The sequence below is a fragment of the Lytechinus pictus genome, chromosome 15, assembly GCF_037042905.1.
Source record: "Lytechinus pictus isolate F3 Inbred chromosome 15, Lp3.0, whole genome shotgun sequence".
Lineage (NCBI taxonomy): Eukaryota > Metazoa > Echinodermata > Echinoidea > Temnopleuroida > Toxopneustidae > Lytechinus > Lytechinus pictus.
In genome coordinates, this window is record NC_087259.1 from 30,400,577 (window position 1) to 30,420,748 (window position 20,172).

The window sequence follows — 20,172 nt, forward strand, 5'->3', positions numbered from 1 at the left end:
TTTTTTCATACATAGCTGTAGATGTCTGTTTTTTTTACTGTAATACTCTTATACGGTTGAAGTCTTTGATATTATTAAATGCTGGTGGCTCTGTTCAAGTCAAATCTCTTGGGACTACGGAAATCTGTTGAACATTTTACTCTTAAGACATCTTCAAACTTCAAAGGGAGTCCAGCCTTGGTCATAAAATGTGTTGGAAAGGAGAAAAATAAATAAATCAGAATTGTAAAAGTTTGAAAGAAACGGGCAAGCAATAAGATAGTTATGGTTTGCTTTATTAACAGATCCCTAAGACTGTCGATTTTAAACTGGCAACTGGGTAAGTAAATTATGACAAGGGGCAAGGACAACTTTCCCATAGGCCATGTACCTAATTATCAGGGATTTGTGGTTTTCTCCTTAGTACCCATTCCCTGGGGCAGTAATCTAAAAATAACCCAGGTAGTATATTGTTTTATGTCATCATGAAAGAAATATTCGAAGTAAAACTTGTAAAAATGACATATTAACTATTTTATGTATTGGAGTAAATGAAAGAGAAGTCCTTGCCTTACATCACTATGACATCACATATGCGGCCAATTCGAAGTCCCCATGGGTATAGTGATTACCAATATTTACGACTTTTAAAAATTCATAACTTTCTTATTATTTGTCCAATATTGTGCAAACTTTGACCTATCAACTTGTCTGATATTTTGTTTTCCTTGAAAAACACATTTTTATTTTGGTTGGATTCCCCTTTAACACAACTGGCTTGTTCTGGTATGAAAGTTAGGCGATTATTTGACTTAGGAAAGTCCACTTTATATGCAAAGTTTACTGAACAAACATATTTCAAGGTTAATACAGAGTATTTAATAATAATTTTCCGAAGCAAAAAGTCTGGAAATTTGCCAATTCCTTCTTGAAATTTGTGGAAAAATCATTTACTTAAAATAAATCTTTGACAAAATTGTGTCCCATGTTCAGTGATTTTGCACTCGGGGAAAGCACTAAATGTGTGGCACTTCATGGAAGATTAAAAATTTATGTTATGGAATGTAAATTAGAGTCAAAGAACTTTTAAAATAAAGTTTATGTTCCCTGATTAAAGCACCTCAATATTCAAAGCATTTCTAAAATCTGGAAATGCAAAACAAGTGTTATGTACATCTAAGTTGAATTGATTTTTGTTGCCCCAAGAGATTTGACTTGTACAGATTTGAATGGTATGTACATATATGAACTATAAACCCTATTCATAGACAGCATGGTTCGGGGGATGTTTCTTGCACTTTTATGTCCATTTGAGTGCATGGTATGAAACACATCACTGAATTGGTCAAATCATCATGCTATATTGCATATCAGTCCTTATTTTGCAATCACACTAAGCACGACCATACTCTTGGCGAAACATCCCCTCCCCCAGCGCTCAACAATCTCACAACTGGCAATCCAAGTACAATGTTGTAGCTGGTATTGTTGGAGTTGACACAACATCAACAGATTTCAAAGTCGTACAGGTATCTTTGCCTAAGTCGATCTATAAGTCAAATAATCGCCTTAAGTCGAAGCAATTTTTTAGACCAGATTATTGAAAATGTGTGTTATATACCTCTCCAGGGGCAGATCCAGGGTTTTCTAAAACGGGGGACACATTTTCCCCAAGGAAAAATTTTACAAGCAAAATAACAAAAAAATAAGGACATTGTGTCCACAAAAAAAAGGTCCTCCCTTTCAAAAAGGGGGGGGGGCACACTTGTTTCACATTGCAAATTTTAATTGTGCCTCTCTTAACAGATTTCTCTTGTTACAAGAAATGTAAGAAATGAAGACTTGGGCAGAGCTACCTGTATTTGAAATCACTGTGTCCATGACAGTAAATATGAAAGTGATTATACGATTATGAAAACAACAACTTGGAAAAGAACATTACAAGAACAAGCATTCATTTTAAACTTTTTTTTCAAACTGATTTTATTCATCATCTCAACAGCATTTATGTTTTTCGACATTCATGATACAGTAAACAGATTCTGACTGACTTTGTGTATACGATGGTATTCCAGTATTAGATTTTCAAGTGTATTTGGATTGATCTTGACAACTTTCTTAATGCAGTAAATGTGAACTATAACATACAAACATCTGGGTCCGTAACACAATGCTTAGTTATTAATTGTATGACTGAATTTATTTATGTTGATTGCAAATTGAGGTCAATACATTCAATCATAAATATTTGCTTTACAATTAATCACTAAGCTTTGTGTTACAGAACCCTATTCGCTACCTCATACAGAGTTACGATTGATTCTATTCAATCTCAACTTGTGTCTAAACCCTGAAAAGACTGGAAGAAGTCATCATCATGGTTATGTTCATAAATTAAGCACATATAAAAATATTTCTAAAAACAAGAATAATATCATGAATAGAAAGCAGAGACAAACATTTAAAAAAAAATCATGATTTGGCCCAAAATTCATATATATGAATTTTCAGATTTAGAATCAAATAACAAATAATTCAAATTTATAAATTATTCTGTAAGGTTCATGTATTTTAATCAAAAAAAATTAATGAATAGAAACATAAAAAGAACTTTCTGATTTCGATTTGCATAAATATAAAATTGATTACAGAAGGTATCATAAATCTGAAAGTGCATTCTTGTAGTTTACATGACACATTGTGCGTACTATTAAAGTTTGGTTTGATTCTGACTAGAATATGGGGGAGTGATGCATCGCCCCACCCCTATCTTTTTAGATGACAAAATAGCCCAGTCAATTTAGGATTAAGCATAAAACATCTGAGATTGATTTCAATCGTAACTCTTCAGACAAGCCCTGAGCTGTGATTGTCTTGGATGTAGCATAAGGGAAAAGTAAGCTACCCCTCATACATTATCTGATTACTATGTACACCCAGGCAAAGGTTGATTCAAATGTCAAAAATTGACCATCACAAAATTGGAAAGAACCTCAATAAATCTGCTAGTGTTCAATGTCACATTCATTTGGCATCAACAACTTCTTTTTCAAATAGCCCCAATTCAGAAAGTATCTTTTTTCCCTCCCCCTATTTTTGTTTTGTTCCAATGGCTGGGAAACTCAAAGATTTAACAATTCCTCATACAAAGTATATAACACTTTGACAGACAATAACCTCAAAACCATAGAAAATATCAGAGGTACAATGAACAACATATTATATGAATGATGATGCAAACAAGGCTAATAACATTCCTAATTTGAAGAGCAGGAATGGGATTATGAAAATGCTATATGTAGCAATAGAACTTGTATGATAAGTCAAACACCCTAATAAATCAGTATTATGAGAACCATTCAAACAGGAAAATAACAAGCTAATAATATGATATAAGTATATTTGTTTTATAATTTTTGTCGTTGGAATCATGGACATCAACAAAACACAAATATAATTAAAAAAACTGAAATGGGAGCTTGGCACTTCCCATGTTAGTAACAGACACAAATGAATGTTTCACAGATTAATGTTCAACCCCCTCAGAATTCAGCTGTACTGCACATCCCCAATCAAAAAAATCAAATGTCTGAAAATCTGAGGTATTATTGCAAAGGATAAAAAAGTTGTATTTAAATTAATAAAAATGTAAACACAAATTTGTCTTTTATTTCTCTTTTCAGTCTTGTTTATAATATGACAAGTGGTGTTTTTATATCAAGAACAAGAGATGTAGTCGTGGTCAATAGTTTTGAGTCACTAGGTAGCTAAAGAAAAACTTCTCAAAAACTTTGTACTTATGACTCGGGCCAAGGTTGAGGCCGGATAAACATGGCCTCGACTATAACCTTGTCAAGAACCTTTTGTTACCATAACAACCACTTATTGACGGGAGCTTGATAATGCATGGAAAGGACTCTACTGGGTGATTATCTTGGGTGTTCTTTCTCGGTGGAGTCTAGTTGATAATATGAAGAGTAGGGTGTTAATCAAGAACGTTTTTGTTACCATAACAACTACTAATTGATGAGAGTTTGATAATGCCGTGAAAGGACTTCTACCGGGTGCTTACCACCCAAGGCCATGTATATGAAGATATCGGGGAGCAAAAGCATAGCCTTGCCTTATTTCTTCTTGCCCCCCAGCGGGTCTCCAATGTTCTTGCCTCTTAGCTTCAAACCTAAAAAAAGGGGAAAAAAAATGGATATATTTACCGGTCTAAAAGTGCTGTCTTCTTGACGAAATATGTTATCCAACCAAGCTGATTTATTAGCATTATTTATTATGTTGCCATAGTGAGACACATAATCTTACCAAGTTAACATATTAAAGTTATGTTTTTATGGCCAGTTATTATTATTATAATAGCAGGGCCCGCTGGGAGAACAGTTTTCGGAACTGAAGTGGCTACCCTGGGTAAATATACCTTTATTATTATTATTATATTATTATTTACATATCATGCCGTGAATGGGTCATCCCCCTTTCGATAAATCAACTTGGTGAGATAATGCTTCTTGCCATAAGTCAACATGGCAAGATTAAATATCTTGTAAAGTAGATGGCACATTATTTATATGGAAAGCTTGCGCATCCCGAGAAAAAATCACGATACAAAAAAATCTTGTACTGGTTGTGTTTAACCTAGCCTATAATCTAGGCGGAAGCTGCAGTTATTGTCTTTGCTGTTAAGCTGAACGCGAGCGATACGTCTGATCTGGCAAAGACTACGCATTTGTGGCTGCAAAGCAGCCACCGCCTACAGACTCCCGTCTGCCCAATCAATATTCATGTATTCATCTCGTCGTTTGACGTGTTGTGGTACCAGGATCCGTACCGGTACTTGCTGTCGTGTGCCAACAACTTGAGATCATAAAATCGAAGATATTATCGTTACAAAGAGGGATTGCCTGGTACATTTCGCTATTTCCCTATCCCTCCCGTCGTCAATAAAGGCAGATTTTTAAAGGTCACGGAATTTTCCACTAGGAATGCCGCGAATGCGAAGTTTATCGGCAGCATACAAAACTCTTGCAGAAGTTTCCCGCATGTACTTGGTACTCATACTCGCCAACGTGGACGAGGTGACGTCATGTCAAGAGACTAATATTCTTTCCAACGTATATCTGATAGGTCCGATTTATTTCTTCTCATACATATGCATGAGAATTTTTCGTACAGAAAACTGGCGTCATTTCAAACTCGATAATAAAAAAAACATCCAAAGCAAGATGAGAGTCTATAGACGGTGGCTGCTTTGCAGCCACAAATGCGTACATGTAGTCTTCGCCAGATCAGACGTATCGCTTACGTTCAGCATAACAGCAAAGACAATATCTGCAGCATCCGCCTAGATTATAGGCTAGGTTAAACAACCAGTACAAGATTTTTAACCCTAAAGGACTGGGCTATTTGAGATTAGAGGACTGGGGTGCTATAGTGCCCCCCCCCTTCTCATCTCGGCCACTGTTCATGTGTTCACGCCATAATTTGGCATGCACATCCATTACATTATTTACAAGCCAGTATAAAACAAAAAATCCTAAAAAAGTTTTTATTTTATTTTGAATAAAATATGCAAATTTATTAGTGAAAAGCATTTACAGACCTTTTTTCCACATCTCATCTTTGTACCTTTCGATCTAGTGAGTTATGTAAAGCAACAATAGATTTGAAGCCAAATTTTGTTTCATTAGCATTTCTTTCGTTTTTAAATTTCTTATTATTTCTTTGTTTTCTATCTGTTGCTTTCCATTCTTTTTAATGAAAATATTTCTTCCATGAAACATACCCCTAATCGAATTATCTTTAAGTAAATATGAATAAAATTAATTTTACTAACTTGCATAAGCCCACATCATTAATCCTAAAAACAAGGGTTAATATAGTCTATTCTGAGAGGGGGGGACTGTAAAACATACCGTATATGTAAATAAATTATATAACAGGATGGGATTATGACTTGATGCATACCAGCATATCTTGTGATTCCTTAGGAATTTGCATACTGTACATGCAATCAACCATGGCCATATTTTCATCTAGTGAGCGACAACAGATTTGAATTTCTATGCTCAATAACTTGAATTTCAATACTGATGCATGATCTGGAAAAAGAAATATTCACAAAGCTCTGCATATTTCCTGGCCAAAGTTGTATCTCCAGGTCAACTGGGCAAGAAATATAAATCTCTCTCATTGACTTAAAACCTTATAATCACAATGGATGGTGTGAGGACCATAAAACAAACAGTAGGATATATACCAACCCTGATTAGAATAATCCGGGGGATAACGATTCAACAAACTAATGATAATGAATAATAAAATATGTAAGATTTCAATGTTTTTTTTCAATTTTGAAATATGAATACTTACCAATAACTCTTTCTATTTTTGCAAGAATCTGGTTATTAGTAACTGCCTTTCCCGATTCGTATTCGTTGATGACTTGCTGCTTTTCATTGATTTTCTGTAGGATTAGAAAAATAGTATATTAAAGGAGTTAAAAAGTTTGAAGATAAATAATTTTACTTCATTTTAATTGATGTCTCATCCATTTTTTGTGCGATTATTACTCATGCTAAGAGGAGTTACATGACATATCTTTTACCATCTTATAAAACAAATAATGCACTTTACTCTTACAACATTCAACATCTATAACTTTGAAACAGTCCACAATGCACTCAGCTGTGCTCAGAGGCACATCTAGCAAAATCAAATACCAGGGCTAGCACTAAACTTGCACTCCTTCCATCTTGATTATGGTGGAAAGCATCAATGAAAATTGAAAAAGCTCCTTTTATTTCTGCATACTAGTAATTGGGGTGTGTTTCCAAATTCCAATCGGATCCTATGTTTGCTGTACATAGAGTACCAAAATGTAATGTCATAAAAAATAAAACAACGGATTTTGCATTTATCCACGGCCAAAATGTGGCTGGAATCAGTTCATCGTGTCCCAAAATATGACAACATGAATGCCTAATTAGCCCAATAGATGTCAATGCTATAATAATAAATAGAAATGCTCGGCGGGTCGCGCAGCCGAGCACATGTATCCCCCGAACCCACCGCGTCATCCGTCGTTGCGATATATAGAGCTCACATAGAAAGTTGACAAATAAATACAATTATCATTTAAAGATAATTGGAGAAAAAATTCAGCCAGTAGAGCACTCACAAGGAAATCTCTATTTCCACAAAAACTCTTGTTACCATGGCAACGATGTCTCAGCACACACCAAAGTCAATAGGCGACTTTGCATTACCATAATGGACCTTGATGCCACATTTGAAGATGATCTGAGAAATGCAGCTGGTAGAGCGCTCACAAAGACATCTCTGCTATTTCCACAAAAACTTGTTACCATGGCAACGATGTCTCAGCCCACACCAAAATCAATAGGCGGCTTTGCTTAACCATAATGGACCTTCATGCCACATTTGAATATATCGGAGAAGAAATGCAGCTAGTAGCGCGCTCACATGGACATCTCTGCTATTTCCACAAAACCTCTTGTTACCATGGCAACGATGTCTCCGCCCACACCAAAATCAATCGGCGGCTTCGCTATACCATACTCTACCTTCATGCCAAACTTGAAGATGAACGGAGAAGAAATGCAGCTGAGCGCTCACAAGAAAATTTCTGCGGCGGCGTCGCAACGAGGCCAAATCCTTAGTATTCTCCGAACTCTGTTCGGGGGATACAATAATATGAGGTTTTGTACAGCACACATATCCACCTTGTTAGGTGCTCAAGGCGCTCTTACATAATCCTGGCTAAGCTAGTCTACCGATTCCGGTGCTCACAGCTTTAAGAGGAATTCCTTCCTGCCCGTACCAAATTAAGTCACATGGGTTGAGTGCAGTACATTGTGGATCAATTTCTTGCTAAAGGAAATTACGCCACGGCTGGGATTGGGACCCACGACTCTCTGTTTCAAAGTCCGGGCACTAATCCACTGCAATCCACTACAATGCTCCATTCGCCTGGAATTCTAACTGTTTAGAATCGGACCAATAATAAATTGACATTGATATTGTCATAGAAAGGCCCCATTGATCAACCAAATCACAGCAAATTTGGGCTGGGGATGTTTTCATATCATGCTCCTCTAAGATATGAAAAAAATGACGTCATAATTTTGGCCGTCCAAACGAGTCCATAAAATTATACAGTAGGGGAGACCGGGGTTAGTTGGAACATTTTTGACAAAAATGGCTGTAAAATCCAAATAGATTTTATGTGAGAAACAATCAATATATCAGCTTGAAGCATATATCTAAGGGCTTCAAATGTACCCCATAAAATTTTTAACTCTATTATGGTTACTGAAAAAAATCCACCTTGAACAAGACCATCGCAAACGTTCCAACTTACCCCAATGCGGGGTAAGTTGGAACATGGTATGGGGTAAGTTGGAACACTGCATGGTCAATTAGGCATTATACTAAAACTACTTAAAACTGTAATATTACATGGTTTTAGCCTGTTTGCTTCATTTTTTTCAAGTTCAAAATATTTAAAGTGTGGATTTGTTGAACTTGATGTTTTCTATTATACAGCCACTCACGCAAGCAGACTGTGTAGTAGAATTCCGCATATTTGGGTGCGTTTGATTTTACATGCAATTAAGTGTACTATCAGCAATTTCATGTACTTCTGCATCAAATTTACAAGACAAAAATTAATTGTTTATATTTTTTCATTAATTAATTATGCAAATAGGCATATGAATATTGCCCTAAATTTTTTTTATATGTTTTTTCCTTTAACTCTATTTATTAAGATAGTAGAATGCTAATTTTTGGTGAGAGTATCAATTTTCACATATAACAAATATCCACCCACATTTGCAAAAAATATAATTTCTTATGTTTTTTTTTTTTAAATGTATTTCTTTGTTTTTCGAACCTTTGTTTTTTCCGATGAACTTTGTCGGGACTCTTTTGCGATCATAAATAGCATAAAATAAATCTATTTGAACCAACAAAAGTAAAAAATAATCATACATATATGACTTTTGGTTGAACACAATTTGCATTGACCTTGTACATCGAATCACGTTTTTGAGCAATTTTGGGTCCGACATGCATGTACAAAATGTTGCGTAATTTCGAAACCGCACTTACAGGCATCGCAAATTTGGTCTCAAATGATGCGCAAGACTTGAAATTTAAAGTCAGTGAGCAGTATAGTAAAAAAAAATTGCGCGACGGCGTAGTGACGAAATTTCTCGAGGGGGCCTCAAATTGACCCCCCCCCCAGTTTAATAAGGGTTAATATTGCATTAGGGGCCTACAATAGGCCTTAAATGCACACTCAGACCTAACTGATAAACAAAACAAGCATGGTATACAATACATGTTCAGAAGAGTGTGAAATACTTTATGTATTTTTTTCTCACATCCAATGTTTTTATTCATAATTATGTTTGGGGTAAGTTGGAACATGTTCCAACTAGCCCCTTCAATTTTGTTCCAACTAACCCCAGAGGCCCATTTGAGGTTCATAAGCTTACAGCACAAAAAAGGGACTTCACCATGGCATATTAATAACCTCATTTTGCAGCTTGGTATAAGTGTCTATTATACCCCCAAACTGGTCAACTTGACCTATAAACTTCTCTGAGATAATACAACATTTCTGAAAGAGAAAAAAATTACTCGGAAGGTGAAAAAACAAAAATTCCTTTCTAACTTCACCAGGCTTGTTGCACATGTGTTGTCGGTAATATGGTGGATGGCTGTTAATAATGACAATAAATTGAGGGCAGTATTGCAGAAATTTATTTAAAGACGTTAAAGAAAATTACAATGTTTCAACTTACCCCGTGTTCCAACTAACCCCGGTCTCCCCTACTGTTCATATTATTTAACAGAAAGACGAGTTGATAACTTACAGTGGCTAATTCCTTCTGAGTAAGATTCTTTCCTTGTCGACCTCTCTGGATTGCCTTACCCACATCTAGACTCACATGCGCATCTGAATAGAAAAAAAAAACAGTTTCATTCATCTGTGTTATAAGCTACTAAAATCCTGTCTTTTGATTGGCTGAGATGAAATTTGTCACAGAATTCTAGAATTGTATTTGGGACTTGCATCTTAGCCAGTATATACATTATCAAACTATATCTGCAAAGAATAAAATTTCTTCTTACACTAGCCATTTAGTGTTGAGTTACCATTGAATGAATAACATTGTAACAACCCTATAACAGAACCGAAGAATACAATCAATGATGAATGAAAATGCAGAGCTTTTGTGAAATTTCAATAGTGCATTGAATAGAACCAATATTATACATGAAATACATACGATGAAGTTCCTCCGTCTCCCGGTCTAATTTGGCAGTGTCTTTAGACGAAGAATGCTGCTTGTTTGTCCCAGCGGAAACTGCAAAGAAAAGGAATAAAATGGGATCATGGTAAATACACAATGCCATAATCAAGAGGATCGTGATATTGGCACAGGGCTTGTATCTATTTATTTTTATAATTATTTTTTCAATGTATTAATAAAAGGCTGTCAAGGCAATGCCCATGGATGCCCTCTTGTAATGAACTTGTTTACTTTGGGACCCCTTTAAATTTCACCTCTTTGTGTTGATATAAAATGTGCCTTACAGTAGCGAGGCCGTGGCCGTAGATGCCTCATTGACTGACCTAAATGCCCCTCTTATTGACCTTGGGAGAATTTATACATACCCCTATATTATTTGTGCTGATATAAAGAGAAATACAAAGAAATAACTATCCCCCAAAATATAATAATATATTAATGATTATGATAATAATAATATAGCATTTACGAGGCACAGATTGTCACGATGTGTGTTTAATGGTACACTATCAGCTGCTTGAAGGAAGTAATCATGCTGCATCTACCCATGCACCTCATCTGGTGCCTGTCAATTACAAAAAGTTGCGATAGATCCAATCAACCACAACTATGGACGGCCAGCAACATCAACATCTAAAATGCAAGTTTGTTCAAAATATTTTCTAGATATGATGTATATACATACATTCATCATTCTCTTGAAAATTCAGTGTGAGACTCTCTTTGTTTACTAAATGACATTGTGCAAATTTTTTGTAGAAAAAATCATGACATCGATGCATTTCCATGAGATTGATCACATCAATTGTAACTCTTTGTAAGACAGGCCCCAGGCCTGTCAATACAATACTTGTAATTCACTGTTCTTGATTTTCAATGAAGAGTATATCACATTCAATATGCCCTTCAAAAGCATGAATGTGTTTACTTTGAAAACTGGAATAAACAATGGGTGATGTCAAGTCCAGTGTTGGAGCTAGGACCAGTTTCATAAAAAATTCTAATAACAGTACCAAGCCACTGAGATTAGTCAATTTGACGGTCCGACATCAAGATGTCAGCAAAGGTCTCAAAATTGCCCAATATTAGGGAGCTTTCATTCAACAACAAAAATCCTCCCAGGGGTCTGTAATACAAAGCTTAGCTTTTTTTCTATGATCGATTACACTGACTACATTGTACAATCAAACGTAAAAATCAAGCGTACAATTAATCGCTACCCTTTGTGTTACAGTGATCAATATCAAGTTTGGGTTGTGAAACACTAACAGATATTTCAAAATACTGTATAAACAGGATCACTTGATATTTGTTTCTATACAAGGAGACTCACTAAAATTTATTTTGAAAGAATCTATTAAGTTTTCCTTTTTTAGATGGAGTCTACATGCCTCTTTCAATAAATTTCAAGAATATTGCCAACTCTATCAATTAGAAGAAAATTATTTATAACCTGTCTCAATGTGAAAAGAATCATTAATCAACTCACAAGTTGTGAATATATGTAATAGTTTTGAGTTACTTACACTTTTTATTTGTTTCTACCTGTTGACCTTGCCTCAATGCGCTATTGACAGCCTACAAACACAAACAAAAATGAACAGAAATGTACTTTGATTTCAGTAAGTCAAAACTTTTGTAAGTTACAACTGCAGAAAAGGTAACTAAAAAGGTGTGGAAACAAAAAAAAATTGAAGAAATGTCAAATATGTCAAGAAAATATAAAGTAATATTTGAATTTAAGTTCAGAACTGTATCCTGCATTTCATTTACAAATAGCTATGTATCTGTAGGTAGCTTTGCTAGACCCATAGTAATATCTACAGAGTACAGGACACTTCTATTTTCTGTGAAAATCTTTACAAGAAAATTCATAATAGTGCAGAATTTAATCTGTTTAATTTTTACTTCTAAAATTACAAGTGTGACATATCTTGAAACATGTAGTCAAGGATTCATGTAGAAGAATGGAAAAACAAATTATTATCCAGCATCATATCACATGTATGTTGCTGAACACACCCATTAATACTTATTAGAAAACAATATCACACACTTAAAACTTTGCAACATCTTTCCAAAAGTAATTCTAAAGATGATAGCAAAGGGCCATTTTCAATGTCTTTACTTGAATCTCAAAATAACAAAATAGCTGATCATTGACATGTATTGTCGAACTTTTCCTACAGCAGAGGTGATATTCACTCTTGAAAAAATAGACATACTTAAGCGAGGGAGCGTAGCGACCAAGCCTGAGGGAGCGAAGCGACTGAGGGGGGAGGGTGTGGGAGGGGGTATCCCCTCCCACAGTAGGGACTTTTTGCATTTTGGGACTTTAAGGACGTTCCACAGTTAAAGTGAAATCCATGTCATTTTCACCAAACTTTGCACATAGATACTTTAGAACCTTAATATTCGAAATATGCAAAAATTAACATAGGTCCATGTGCTTGATTTTTTGCTATAGAGCTTCAAAGTTCACCCAAATTGATGTTCTTAAAAATTGCGCATTCAAAAGAATTTGGCATTTTTAGACCACCCAAGATTACTACAATGAGTTTAAATCTCTATTACTCAGTCAAAATACATGAAAAAGTCATCAAATTTCGCAAGAGAGTTAATAATTGTATCGTTAGAATGGAGAATCTATTTATAGTGCTATTTGTTTGCAATTTTAAGTTTAACAGCACTGCCATTTCTTAAAAATTGCATAAAAGATAACAAAATCCCAATCTAAAAAAATGTGAAATTTCAGTTACAAACTACAAACGTACAATAAATGCTGCACTTTATTCAAAATCCATGTCATTTTCACCAAAATTTGCAGAGTTGTAGAAGAAGGTATACCTAAGCGGTACAAACATTAAAAAATAGGGGTTCATGTGCTTGTTTTTAAACTATCAGCATTTTTATTAGAGCAAATGTGCTTTTTAAAACACCAAAAATGCGCCGAATGCTTTGTATCTATGTGAAGAAAAAATCAAAACCACTCTACCATTTATTCAAACTCGGGGTAATATTCGTGATTCTTGGCAGCACTGCAGAGTAAAGTATTTTGAAATTGTAGAGAATGTTTTTTTGAATGGTCCATGGAATAATTCCACTTTATAGCTTCATGAAATAACACATCGGATCTGCAGTTAAAGTGCAGAAGATGAGAAAAATCAGCTCATACCCGCAGCTAATTAATCACCTGTTCATCCATTGTGACGTCAGCGCGCAGAGTGTAAACTATGCGCAGATCATAATGCGCACAAACATAACTGTGGAACGTCCTTAAATAGTGCAATTTTGTGCATACCTGGAGGGAAAATTTGGGCTTAAATGACTTAGTCTTACTCAAGCCATATTGTTCAAACATCTGCTTCTAGATCCAGGCCTACTAAAGTCTATAACAAAAAAATAACAGGATCTACTAATACAGTGCGTATCATTTTGTTAATCATTGACAAGCTTGGAAAAAGTGTGGAGAAACAAGTATTAAATGAAAAATAAAATGTAAACCCACTTTGAATGATAAAAACTTAGTGAAAAATGCTGGAGATGTCTGATATAAACTTTTGTTCAGATTTAGTTATGTCCTCAGATCCAGCTGGCACAAAAAGGGTAAAGGTTGTGCTTACTTAGTGTTGAAATTTCAATTTGGGTGGCAAAATTGTTACAAAATGCTTGCATGTATCCCTTTTATTTCAATTGACTATAAGTGCAAGGGAAATGTATGAGAAATGTTTCGCAGGTTAAGTTTGATTTCGCCCTTTCCCCTTGACACAGCATGAAAACGAGCATTTCTGCGCAAACAGATTTCTGCTAGCTTTACAAAAATGGACAGTGCTCACTCAAGTGTAACATTCTGTCAAAAGTTTTACTTTCATTGGACAGATGAGACCCAAACCCAAGATTATATGTGAAAAAATTACCCACATGTTGTATATTTTTTAATTCCCAGGGCTTTTTCAAAGTGTAAACTTTTTTGGATACGCACTGTAGATCTATTACAACAAACAAGTGGAATGCCTCTGGTGGTCTCACCTGCATCACGCGATTCAATATAGCAGCAGTGCTGACTTTGAAAACTACTATAAATTATTCACAAAAAACACCATTCATATAATGATACAATATTACATTCATTGACATCTGACCTTGATCATGTGACCTAAAACTTGTCAGTGATAATTGATTACCCCTACAGTATATCCACATTTTATACACTATATCTATAAACTTTGAAAGTTATGACAGCAATCTAATGATTACCTCTTAAATGGCCAAAGTTCAATGACCTTAAATTACCTTTGACATTGCTCATGTGACCTGAAACTCTGACAGGATCTTCAAAGATACTTGATTACTCTTATGTCCAAGTTTCATGAATCAGATCCATAAACTTTCAAAGTTATGATGGTAATTCAACAGATACCCCCCATATTGCCAAAATTCATTGACCTTGGATGTTGGTCATGTGACTTGAAATTCGCAAAGGATGTTCAGTGATATTTGATTACTCTTATGTCCAAGTTTTATGAACTAGACCAATACATTTTCAAAGTTATGATGGTAATTCAACAAATACCCCCAATTTGGCCAAAGTTCATTGACCCTAAATGACCTTCGACCTTAATCATGTGACCTGAAACTTGCACAGGATGTTCAGTATTACTTGATCAACCTTATGTCCAAGTTTCATGAACTACGTCAATATATTTTCTAAGTTATGATGACATTTCAAAAACTTAACCTTAGGTTAAGATTTTGATGCTGATTAACCCAACATGGTCTAAGTTCATTGACCCTAAATGACATTTGACCTTGGTCATGTGACCTGAAACTCATGAAGGATGTTCAGTAATACTTGATTAACCTTATGGCCAAGTTTCATGAACTAGGTCCATATACTTTCTAAGTTATGCTGTCATTTCAAAAACTTAACCTTCGGTTAAGATTTGGTGTTGAAGCCGCCGTCGCCGTCGGAAAAGCGTCGCCTATAGTCTCACTCTGCTATGCAGGTGACACAAAAATCACAGGTCCAACAAAGATTCACTGTAGATCTATCCAATTTGGAAAAATAATAATCCAAAAGGAAAATTAGTGCTGAAGAAATCCAGAACAAAATGTCCATCAATGAGGTGAATTCCGTAACAAGGCGTGCAACAGTCATGACAATTTCCGTGATCCTCCTTTGTGTTTGTTGAATACGAAGACAAGATTCATTATGTACTGTGTTTGGCTCTACCAGACAGAGCCTTTGGCGTCTAGTTTTTATTCTAAACCTGTTATTGGTTAAATTTAGTTAAAGTGTCAAATACATGTATGGGTCTGTGCTTGCTAGGGGAGACAACCTTTCACAGCAAAAATTCAACATCTATTATTTCATGTAAGGCATTTGTAATGGAAGATTGATGAATTTGAAGAAAATATTGTATTGATATCATTGAATACTATAAACAGTCTTGCACCTAATATAGGGACAGTGATTTTCCGCGATCGCGGAAAACGGACGGAATTCACGGAAAGGGCCTTTTGAAACGGAAAGTGGCATTTCAAACGGAAAATCACGGAAAACGTATTTTCCCTCAAAATACACAGAATAGCAACAGAAATTACTCCAAAATCACAACAAAATGAGAATATTAAATGGCCACAAAACCCCATAAAACACGATCTCACTTCGCTACTATCATGACAATTCACACATCGTGACTGCACTCGACATCAGCACACTCGATTGTACCCCGCACGCGTCCCGTACCTATACCCGGCGCGGCCGGCCGGGTTGGGCTTCACATGCACACATATCGTTCAACTACACGGTCGTGTGTTGCTGCCCTCTACGTTTGAAGATGTAACAGCACGATATCGTGGTCTTAAAATCCAAGATGGCGGATTGGCAAAAGCCGTTGACTGATGATAACGATGTCCAAAAAACCCCAAAATTATCGATGAAATATCATTTCACCGTGAAATAATGCTAATAATGTGAAAGGTGAGGATGTATGCATGCTAAATGGGTTTGTAAAAATATTTTATGCACCCGCATAGATCCGATTAGAACGGATTCTATTGTGTTGTTGGTACAGTAGCAGATACAAATTTTGACCAGTGCGATTCAATGTGATTTTGCTATTCAATGTGTAAACGGAATTGTCACTTTTCCGTGTGTACAAAGTCTATGGGGAAACGGAATTTCCGTTTTCTGACATGCTGAAACGGAATTTGAGATTTTCTGAAACGGAAAAGGCAATTTTTTTAAACGAAAAATCACTGTCCCTACTAATAGGATACACCTCCATACTTGTAGGCCTGTAAATTTTTCTGGTAGTTCACATGCAATGAACTAGGATATATCATCAAATAATTTTCATTACTTTCATCAATCACTAACACTGTTTTCTTCATTTCTTGAATTCATCAATTTTCCACAATATCTACACAAATACATGTACTTAAGTATGCAGAGATCTATAATCATTTTTATGTACAGCAGGATATCTCTTCAATCACACCCCTCTTTGTACATGTGCAATGTTTTAGTGACTTGATATTGGTATTTGACTTTACTGGCTACCGAACATATTCATTATCTGTGAGAAAAATTGGATTTACAAAATCAGCGATTTTGATCGTAATTTCTATTTCATTTGTTTTAGCTTCTTTTTGTCATCATTCTTTTTGGCTTGTTAGACCATGTTTGAACTGGAATCCTGCACATGCTGGCTTTTGCTTATTAGCCAGGAGGCATTAAGATTTCTTTTTAAATGTTTGTATGCAAGGTTACTCTACTTAACATGACATCTGGCACAATGTGTATCGATCGCCCGTCAAAATAATATTTAAAAAAAATAATTTGCATACATGTGCTAACCAACGTGCACATATTTTTTGTAACATGCGTTTGATTCACCAGGCGCAGGCGTACTCTCTAAATGCTGGCCAACGTTGCTGGAGTTGTTTTTTTTAAGTCACCAAATTGAGGAAGGCAATAAATTACGAATACCACAATCAACAATTTGCCTTGCCATCAATGTGACTTAGAGCTAACGACTTTTACGTTAGACTTATTTTCAAATTAGAGTTAGACTAACTAAAAAAGTTAGGTCCTGAATAGATCTAGACTTCATATACTTCATATTTTGGCTGCCATTTTGGGGGGTGATTCTCGAGAACAAGACAAGTACACATTGGTAACGTACTATTTTATCACCTTTTAATCTCTTTTTTCATATGTCTTGATTATTCACATTCTCAAGACATTATTTAGGTAGTTTCTAAATCCTTAGACTGTAAATTCAATTTTTTTTTATTTTTATATTGAAGTCTGGTCTCTGGATAGTACTCGTCGCCCGAATTGGTGACTGTGATATAACACATGCGAGCTCACACTAACGTACTACAGTCGGTAAATGGGGATTATAGTGAAATGTCAGAAATTGATTTTTGTCTTTATTTTATAAAAACATATGAAAAGAACTGGGCCAAAATAAAGATTATTATTCCATTTTGGCCTGAAATGCACCAAAACAGGAAAAAATAAACTTAAAAGGGGAAAAACAGTGACTTACTTCGGCTGTCGCTCAACCCCCACTTCTTGGTTTATCCGAACTTAATAATACATAAACATATGGCCATTGGCATTGAGTCCCTGTAAAGATCGATTTAGAACTTCGGTCTCTGTAAGTAACTTAATGCCAATGCAGTGCCAGTGGAGCCAGAGAGTAGTTCAGACTCAGAGGAACAAAAACAATTAAGAATAAGAGTCAGACTCAGTCAGAGATCGAAGCTTTTGAAAGTTTTGTTTTTCATTTAATTTTGGTCAAATTTTTGTTCAAAATAATAATGTAAATCAATTAAATATCAAATTTTAAGTAACTTGAGCTTTAAAAAATGACCCCCTTCTATTCCGTGTCGATCCCAATCATTCAATGAACAAGGTTTTGATATTTAACTGTTCGACCCCAGACCCAGTCCCAGATCCGGGTCCATGACTGAGCATGACGCACACACAGTCACACTCACAGGACAGGACAGTATCACAGCTCCGAGCTTCTACGGGGTTCCAACTCAAGTCGTCGGGATAGCGTCCCGATAAGTAGCGGCAAGAACTCGACCCAACCCAAGGCAGCGTGAGCCAGGCCAAGCCAGTAGCTCACGATCTCGATCTTCGAGAAAGATAATAATTCTGGACAGCGAAAACGAAAACCATACTTACTTTTTGAGATTTTGCTTGTTTTGCTGATGGTGCTTTCTTCCTTAAATAAGTTACAGTATCCCAGTCAGCTTCCGCCATGCTGAGATTTATAAAATAACGAAAATATGGTGCCAAAAATAATTATCCACTTCTTCTTCGCTTCGCCACGGAAAATCTATAAGGTGTTGGCAAGCACCGTTTTTTCACAAAAAAGGAAAAGACTTGGAGCGGCTATGACCAGAGTTGAAAAAAAAGATGTGTATAAGTTGGATTTTTTTCCACATTGAATGCAAATGGCTCTTTTACTATGGCCCTTTTTCATTCTCCTTTTCTTTCCTCTGCCTCTACTCTCTAACTGTTCGATGTATTATTGGTCTTTTATCTTCTTTACTCCTTTCCTGCCCCTTTCTTAATTTATTCTTTTACCCACCTCCAACACTTATGATTATACCACTTTATTTGTGCATCTTTATTCTGTTTTCTAGGGCCTATTTGAAACTTTATGATGTTATACCGATGGTTGTGTACAGCGGATCGAAGTTCATTGAATCCATTTTGAGGGTCATATATTGGCAGAATAAAAAAATGAACTTTTAAAAATGCGGCCACCTTTGAAACAAAAAGAATAAAAAGGTTAAGAACGAACTCTTGCATGCAGTATTAATCTTGAGAAAATTTCTGACTTTTGTCCTTCTCGTACTTTCTTTCAATTTTGCTATTTTCCTTGTACCATTACTACTGAGTTATTGTGTAGATAGATAGCTAATTTGTCTAAGCTTCGCTGGTACAAAAATAAATGAGAAAACCAATTATGTGCATATAACTGTACTGTAAGTTTATAAGTTTCTTACATCATCTGATTTTGATGAAATTTTCAGTGTTAATTGATTGATTTTTCTCTTTGTGTTCATTTTTTCTAATCTCTGGATGGACTTGCCTTTTAAAATTAAAATGCTTGGAACAAGTTAACTTGTGTAGCAAAATCAAAGAATACCATCAATCTGCAGTTTGAGAAATAAAACAAATTTAAAAAAAGAGTGAACATTTGAATGTCACAACCCTACCCATTGATGAAAAATATATTTTATTATGATAGTGCAACCTCTTTATCCAAGAAATATTCTATGAAACCAGGGCCCCTTCTTACAAAGATTTACGATTGACCCAATCAACCTCAATTATACAGAAATCCATCAATGTCATAATTTTTGCTACAGGAAATTTTTACAATGTACTTTGTGAACAAAGTGAATATACATGTCTAGAAAATATTTTGAACAAACATGTTTCAGATGTTGACGCTGCTGGCTTTTCATAGATGTGATTGCTTGGATCAATCGTCTCTTTGTAAGATGGGGCCCTGACCTAAACTAATTGATCGTGTGTGACATTATACATATTGGTAGCACTGCACACAAGGGAGCGGCATTAGTTATCTCATCATTCATATGCTTATAACTTTCATTGATCTATTTCTTGTATGTTTGTTTTATACAATTCCAGTTTTGAGGATTCCATTCTCGTTTAGAGTTGATGAAATGCAGGTGCAAAACAATAATCTGGATTTAAAGCAATTCCTGAAGAATATCTAATGTTTCACCTTCTTTATTACTAGGTTTAAGCTAGGTTACAATAAACAACAGAACAGGCGTGTAC

At 35.4% G+C, this 20,172-nt stretch overlaps 1 protein-coding gene across 1 annotated transcript; it reads right to left on the reverse strand.

Annotated features, from left to right (window-relative positions):
- Positions 1–2,448: 2,448 nt before the first annotated feature.
- Positions 2,449–18,875, reverse strand: LOC129277575 (endothelial differentiation-related factor 1 homolog). Its single transcript, XM_064110661.1, has 6 exons — positions 18,538–18,875; positions 11,858–11,909; positions 10,308–10,385; positions 9,891–9,973; positions 6,358–6,451; positions 2,449–4,159 (listed from the first exon to the last, which is right to left on the reverse strand). Exons 1-6 carry the CDS (start codon positions 18,613–18,615, stop codon positions 4,104–4,106), a joined length of 441 nt encoding a protein of 146 aa, XP_063966731.1. The 5' UTR covers positions 18,616–18,875; the 3' UTR covers positions 2,449–4,103.
- Positions 18,876–20,172: the final 1,297 nt, after the last annotated feature.

What these genes read in the sequence shown, in the direction of transcription:
- LOC129277575 (XM_064110661.1), bottom strand. Translation starts at nt 18,615, where the DNA reads ATGGCGGAAGCTGACTGGGATACTGTAACTTATTTAAGGAAGAAAGCA. An exon ending in AACAAGCAAAATCTCAAAAA is followed by an intron (nt 11,910 to 18,537) that starts GTAAGTATGGTT and finishes TTGTGTTTGTAG; the next exon opens with GCTGTCAATAGCGCATTGAG. An exon ending in GGTAGAAACAAATAAAAAGT is followed by an intron (nt 10,386 to 11,857) that starts GTAAGTAACTCA and finishes TTTTCTTTGCAG; the next exon opens with TTTCCGCTGGGACAAACAAG.